The 7,500-nt window shown below is 34.4% G+C and overlaps 1 protein-coding gene across 1 annotated transcript; it reads right to left on the bottom strand.

The window, feature by feature from the left end:
* Positions 1-23: 23 nt before the first annotated feature.
* On the bottom strand, positions 24-6,723 carry LOC128190010 (E3 ubiquitin-protein ligase RING2-A-like). The gene is made up of 4 exons (XM_052861864.1): positions 6,298-6,723; positions 4,845-5,164; positions 4,505-4,567; positions 24-1,393 (listed from the first exon to the last, which is right to left on the bottom strand). Exons 1-4 carry the CDS (start codon positions 6,711-6,713, stop codon positions 1,194-1,196), a joined length of 999 nt encoding a protein of 332 aa, XP_052717824.1. The 5' UTR covers positions 6,714-6,723; the 3' UTR covers positions 24-1,193.
* Between the last annotated feature and the right edge of the window lie 777 nt (positions 6,724-7,500).

Here is a 7,500-nt window from a genome sequence, read left to right as displayed (position 1 = left end):
AGGGAACCAAACTGCATTCCAAATAAGATTGTTGCTGTTTTATTTATATACATGAACAATACATCTGTACAAGTCAAAGGCAATGTTTTTATACACAATCATACATCTGTAATGAAACCACACACACTTTCATTATGAACCACAAAGATGTCAGATACAATGATCAGACTGGATAAGTTGAATGAAATTGATAATTGACTGATCAAATCAATCATGCATAGAGTCATTCACTGTTCCGTGTTTAAAATACTAGGAATTCTGAAGATCTGTTGGAAAATGCCATAAAATCTATACTGTAATACCGTACATGCTCAAGTATTCATTCTTGTTAAAAGAAAAAAATAACAAATATTGAAATAACGATATATAAATCATAAAACAAACAAACAAAAAACCATTTTTGTAGAAAAACATGTACTAGTACATGTATATTCATAAAAATGCTCAATCCTAAAAAATATTAAATAGTACAACTACATGCATTTACTTTAAATGGCTCAGTGTTTCATTTTAAACATGACAATGGCAGTGGTTGCGCAAATCCCAGTCTCCCTATGTGTCATGCATCTAAACTTAAATTCCATCAGCATAATGATTCTAAACTGACTCAAATTTAAACAAATAAATCGATTACATGGTAATAATATAAGTTTGAAATTTGAAATTCATGTACACATCAAAATGTATGGATTTCTTCAAACTATTTTGTGTAAATCCTCTTCGTGATAAGGATATTGTCAATTCCCCATCTTCAAAACTATTCAAAGAACACTGATTTGAAATCCATGTATCTTTAGCAATGACAGCGGAATCACCAGTCTGAATTAGCACTTACACAAATTTAAACAGTATAAATGTCATCATCTTCACAAAATGACAACCATTTTTTATAGTAAGCTTTATAAAGTAAGAAACATTCCTTTAGTAGTAAGAGGCGTTAGAGCATGTACAATTTACATTATGTAAAACAATATAAAAGAAGATTCAGGCTATAAACCCTGTCACAGTGACACTAATCTATAATAAGCCTCTAATTAAACTACCAGTATTTGTTCCAATGCATGCAGCCTTGTTTTCTGTATAAAACCATTTACTGTCCCCAAAATACATGTGTACATCTATATGTACAAGACAATATTACTGAACAATAAAACAGAAAGATATGAACAACGAGGTGATATAAAAAAAAGAAGTTATTTTTCCAATTTTTCTGATTTCTTTGGTGACTCTGCTTTTTTCTGAACTGCATAAAACATTTCCAAAGGTTTGTTGATACGCCAGTATTTTTCATTGACCTGTTCCAGAGTCATAGCACCATTGAGAGCTGTGTAGTTTCCAGGGTTACTTGCAATGTAAATTGTGTATTTATTTTCCCCTCCAGATGAACTTGTACCTAGAAATAAAATACATGCATCAGTACTCGTATATATTAAACAATACTCTGATTATAAGATATTTTTTATTGAGAGTTGGGGGGCATTACTGTTCTTTCATTAATATTCAAGGGTATCCATTTTCGTGGATAATGTGAACATCACAGTTTCAAGGATATGTAAATTCGTGTCTAATGACCCTATCAATACAAAATGTTAATAGAAATTGCACTTCAATGACAAGAGGCCCATGGGCCACATCGCTCACCTGAGGAACAATAGGTATGATAAAATCAGCTCAATGGAGTCATAATACAAACTATCTGGACAATGTACAATAATTCATGTAAATCCTGTATAAATAAAATCCATTTTCCCCTGGATATTCTTATGTTTATAATCATTAGTCCCTTTTCTAACAGGATGATTTTATAGCCATATCATATGTTGAGTATTGCAGTTCTAAAAAAGATCCGTAACAATAGTTTATATATGGGATATAAACGTACATCAAACTCTGAACCTTCTCGTGAGGCCAGAGAATTGTCCTGGGGCCAAAGTCTTAACAATTATAAAGAATCATCTGGCTGATTAGTTTTTAAAGATTTGCCCTATATATTCCTTTGTTAAACTTTGACACCCCCCCCCCCATTGACGCCCCACCCTACCCCTGGGGATCATTATTTTCACAACTTTGAATCTACACTACCTGAGGATGCTTTCACACAAGTTTCAGCTTTCCTGGCTGATTAGTTTCTGAGAAGAAGATTTTTGAAGAATAACTCTGTTTATTCCTATGTAAAACATCGACCTCCCATTGTGGCCCAAACTTACCCCCAGGGGTCATGATTTTCACAAATTTGAATCAACACTACCTGAGGATGCTTCCACACAAGTTTTAGCTTTCCTGGCTAATTAGTTTCTGAGAAGAAGATTTTTAAAGATTTACTGTATATAATCATATGTTAAACTTCGATCCCCCATTGTGGCCCCACCCTACCCCCGGGGGTCATGATTTTCAAAACTGTGAATTTACACTACCTGAGGATGCATCCACACAAGTGTCAGCTTTCCTGGCTGAATAGTTTCTGAGAAGAAGATTTTTAAAGATTTACTGTGGATTCCTATGTAAAACGTCGATCCCCCATTGTGGCCCCACCCTACCCCTGGGGGTCATGATTTTCACAAATTTGAATCTTCACTACCTAAGGATGCATCCACACAAGTGTCAGCTTTCCTGGCCGATTAGTTTCTGAGAAGAAGATTTTTAAAGATTTACTTTTTATATTCATATGTTAAACTTCGACCCTCTATTGTGGCCCCACCCTACCCCCAGGGGTCATGTTTTTCACATCTTTGAATCTACACTACCTGAGGATGCTTCCACACAAGTTTCAGCTTTCCTGGCCGATTAGTTTCTGAGAAGAAGATTTCTAAAGATTAATCTATATATTCACTTGTTAAACTTCGACCCCCCAATTGTGGCCCCATCCTCAGGTGAGCTAAAAAGGTTAAGTTTACAATTCAATAAGTTGGTTTCTGGAAGAACAGATTTTGAAAATTTTCGTAATAAATATTGACAATTTACTGTTACATTTTTAATCTTTAGCTTTTAAGATCTGTGTACAAACATAGAATTGTGAGCTAATCTCTGTATCTTGCTTATAATTCGAAGCTTAACACTCAAATATGGTTAGTAAATAGAAATTGTAAACAATTAAACACAAGAAACATGCACTACATGTATAATGAATTATATATATACATGTATATACCTACATATTTCCGTAAGCGATATCAAACTCTATTTAAACTGAATAAACTAGAGAAAATGTCGAGCATCTCAACAAAACCTATTGCATTAATCTACCATTACGCAAAAGATAATGCCGAATTACCGATAGAATGAATTGTATTTCAGTACCCCTACATCAGATTTTGCTTAATTTGCGCAGGTAAACAGTTAACGTAACTGTTTGATTTACCGAAGTCTCTGTTTGATTTGATACGTAAAAATCACGAAATACAGACGATAGTTTCCAGGTTACAAAGCATAAATAATGAAAACGAAACGAAAATCAGAACAAGCTAACACCAACGTCATGTGTGAAAACTGTCAACGCATTGAAATATTTAGCCTCAATTTACTTCACAAAATCGGCACCAATATATTTTTCATGTTTCAAAATTTCCCTTCATACGCGAACTGTTGCACAACAAGCAAATTCATCATAGTCAGATCGACCCTTTTTCGTATAATGTCATGGCTGCTTTAAACAAAGAACCTCGTTTTAGAAGTATGGAATACGAGTCTTGGTAAAATGGGTATGCAAACCCGGGCCGTGGCAAAAAAAAGGCCGGGGCGGATCGGCAATCGTCAATTTTAAATACGCATTATTTTGCAGCAATATCTACAGCGAATACAAATATACTAGTCCATCAAATATCCTGAAATTTTAATGAGATTGGCAGATTAATAACTGCCAATCTTTTGTTTTGCCCAGGCCAAGTCTTGCCTACCCATTTTATCGGATGCCGAGCCCGATGCTATTAAACTGATCGAAACACGCCTTTCCTTTATTATTATTTTCGTAATAACTTAGATTTGAAACAAAATTACCCCTTAATTTTTGCAATTTATATTTTCCTTCCCATAAGGATAATTTATGCTAAACTACGTTGAATTTGCCTCGGTAGTTCTTGAGAAGAAGAATTTTAAAAATGCACCCCCCTTTTTCTACAGTTTCAAGGTTTTCTCCGCTTAGAATACAGATCGGACTTTTATTTTTGCAATTTATATTTGCCATCCCATAAGGATGCTTTGTGCCAAATTTGGTTGAAATTGGATAAGCAGTTTTAGAGAAGAAGTTCAAAATGTAAAAAGTTTACAGACGGACAGACAGACAGACGGACAGACGGACGGACGGACAGACGGACGACGGACAAAATGTGATCAGAATAGCTCACTTGAGCTTTCAGCTCAGGTGAGCTAAAAACTTAATTTTGTGGATCAACTAAATAACGAAATCCAAGAAAATTGGTATTCATTGAATATTGATGGAACCACAGTATTTCAATTTGAAAGTTGTTTAAAAGACAAAAAAAAATGTGTAAAAAGTTCACCATCATACCTGCATCAACTTTTTTGGATTCTAATGACAATCTTATTGCAAGGTACTTTGATAAATGGTCCACTGAAAAACAATACAATAACAATCAACTCTTATTTAATGCCCAGATGTTAGTGATACATGTATTCAATAAAGAGTAAAAATTAAGATTAATATTCACCATTTTCTCACATTCAGATTTTGCAAAATAGGAATAAAATGGAGTGAAAATATTAACCCTGTGTGTCTACAGTAAGCTGTACACGTTTTAACTTCAAATTGAAAAGGATTATATCTTTAAAGACTGCTGATGTATCAACTTAGGTTTAATCTCTAAAGATAATACATGTAACAGTAATACCTGTTGCATTAGCTGTTGTTTTAATATATCGAATCTGGGAGTCATCTGGAGGCTCGTGGTCTGCTGGGAGAGGTCTGAATATTAATTCAATGTCTCCCACTGGCTGGGGAAGCTCTGGGGGTGGGGCAGAGTCAGTGACCGCCTCTGCTAGCGAGTTCTCAGCACTAGAGTCATCAGACAAAGTCTTTGGTCTCTTTAGGGGAGTATTTTCACTGGAAGCATTACTTGCTGTTTCCAGGCGGGATAAGTCTGGTTCTGTGGCATGTTTGCGGACCCTCTGTGGTCTGCTCAAGGCTTGTACTCTTAATCCTTCTTCAATGCTGCCAAACAATGCAAGGACAATTATTATTTTGTAAAATTTTCAAACCATTTTTATGAATAAAGTAAACCTATAAAACTTAGATCAGGTTTCACTGAAATAGAAGAAAATGTTAAAAATATTTTGTTCATGTAAAAATTCAATTTAACCTTATTTAGCAAGTGTATTCATTTTGATATTTCTGTAGCTATTTTTATTTAATTCACGTGAAGTCATTTGCCATTTGAAAATGCCAAAATCATAATAAATACTGTACACTGTCCAGTAAATTGTGACAGTGAATGAGTGATACTACATAAAGATAAAATGTGCAGTAGTAACTAAACTGTGCTAAACAATAGAGTGGGATAATCTCCCCTGTATGATTCAATGTGAACCTATTTGGAACAAAACTTCTAAAAAGAAAAACGAGGGACTGTCTAAAGAGTTTGTAAGAAAATTAGGTCATACCATCCGGCAGAATCTTGCAAAGAGCCAGATATAAGACCTCACTACATTAAAGCTGCTTGGTCCGATTTTATATCAAATTTTATGCACACTTTATGGTAAGTATATGTATAATAATAGACATTGCAGTAGTTTTCCCAGTCAATTAAGCCAAATTTCAATGAAGAAAAATCTGTACAAAATTTGCTAACAAAACAAATGACATAAAAGGGTAACGCATTATTTCGCCTCATGTTAAATTTCACCCCTGACAAGGAGACGGGTATGGTTGTATTACGACTTTGTCATCGCTTTGAATAAAGGTCGAAATGATCAGACAAATTACAAATAAACATGTGTACGTTTTGTTCACTTATTTTCCTGAAGTTTGCTTTTTTTACAATTGATGCATAGCATGCGGATTGACTGACCAAACAGTTTCTTTTTCTAAACACTCCAGTGATGCATTTTGGTTTGTTTTTTCGTTTGCCCAGAAAGAAATTATTTTTATTTACTTTTAATATTTCTAACTTTGAAAGGAGACTGATTTTGCTGGTGTAAATAGAGAAAGTCCATAACTTTCTAAGATAAATGGTTTGTATGGAAAAAAATTGATACTGTAATAACAAATAAATCGGACCAAGCAGCTTTAAAAAAATGTGGCCCAATCAAAATCTAAAACTGGACATAACCTGACCAAATGACTACCTGCTGGTTAGTGCAGATGTGCTGTGTTGTTTATTTAGTTTTGCAAGAACTCTAGCCTGATGAGCTTCATATTCGTCTCGACTGGGATATATCTTAGAAATCAACGCATCAAAATTGGGATCTGGCCGAAGGGATCTCTTTGACACGAGTTTCTTCCTGCACGTAGGACATTCTTTGTTACCGCTTCGAAGTGCAGTTATTATGCAGTCCTGACAAAAGCGGTGCAAGCACTCCTTTGTCGTCATAGTATTTTTTAGCATGTCAAGACATATTGGACACATCAATTCACTGTGTAAGCTTCTAGGTGACACTGCTATTTCTGTATTGTCTGTTATTGCTTCTTGAGGAGTTCTGTGAAGCTCGTACAAACTTAATTCCCATGTTTTATTCGGTGCATTTACGACTTCGTTCGCCATTTTTCATCGATTGGCCAAACCGGATGTTGATTGCGAAAATCAAAAACCTATAACGCTATTTATCTACGGAAGCACAGAAGCGCAAACAGCTTATTATAAAATCGATGGATTTGGATTTTGTTGTTGCTGTTGTTTTTAGTTGAAAATTGACCCGCATCGTGGAATTTAGTTTATGAAACCGGTTATAAATTTAACAGCAAATAAATACGTACATGTGTTATTGAATTGATATTTATAGTTCAAATATATTCAATAAAAAATACAGCTTATTCATTATTTTGAGGCCAGAAGTCGTGTTTATAGTGTTTTAACATGAGCATCTTCAATTCTAAATAAACAGTTTCTTAAAACAAGAAACATTTGAATGATTATGTCTCGAATTATCAGATTTACCCTTCATGTATGTAACAATTGTTTTGTTACATTTATATTTTAAAAAATAATGCCTTTAATAATAATACTTGTTTTACTGGTTTAAATGACTACACAAAATACATGCGCTATTTCGTCCAAAACATATCGTTTTAGCTCACCAGCTCAAAGCTCGTTAAAGTCATCTTTTGTCAGTCCAGTTTCCGTCAGTCTGTCCGTCCGTAAACTTTGTACATTTTCTGTACTTCTTCTCCTCAAGAACCACTGGGCTACTTTCAGCCAAACTTGACCCAACCTTTGGGTAAAGGAAATTCATGTTTGATAAACTGAAGGGCCAAACCCTCTTACAAGGGGAGATAATTTAAAATTATTGAAAATTTGTTCGCATTTATCAAAAATCTTCTCAAAAATCATT

Source organism: Crassostrea angulata, chromosome 6 (genome assembly GCF_025612915.1).
Source record: "Crassostrea angulata isolate pt1a10 chromosome 6, ASM2561291v2, whole genome shotgun sequence".
NCBI classification, from domain to species: domain Eukaryota; kingdom Metazoa; phylum Mollusca; class Bivalvia; order Ostreida; family Ostreidae; genus Magallana; species Magallana angulata.
The sequence above is the reverse complement of the archived record's forward strand: the minus strand, read 5'-3'. Positions and strand labels throughout refer to the sequence as shown.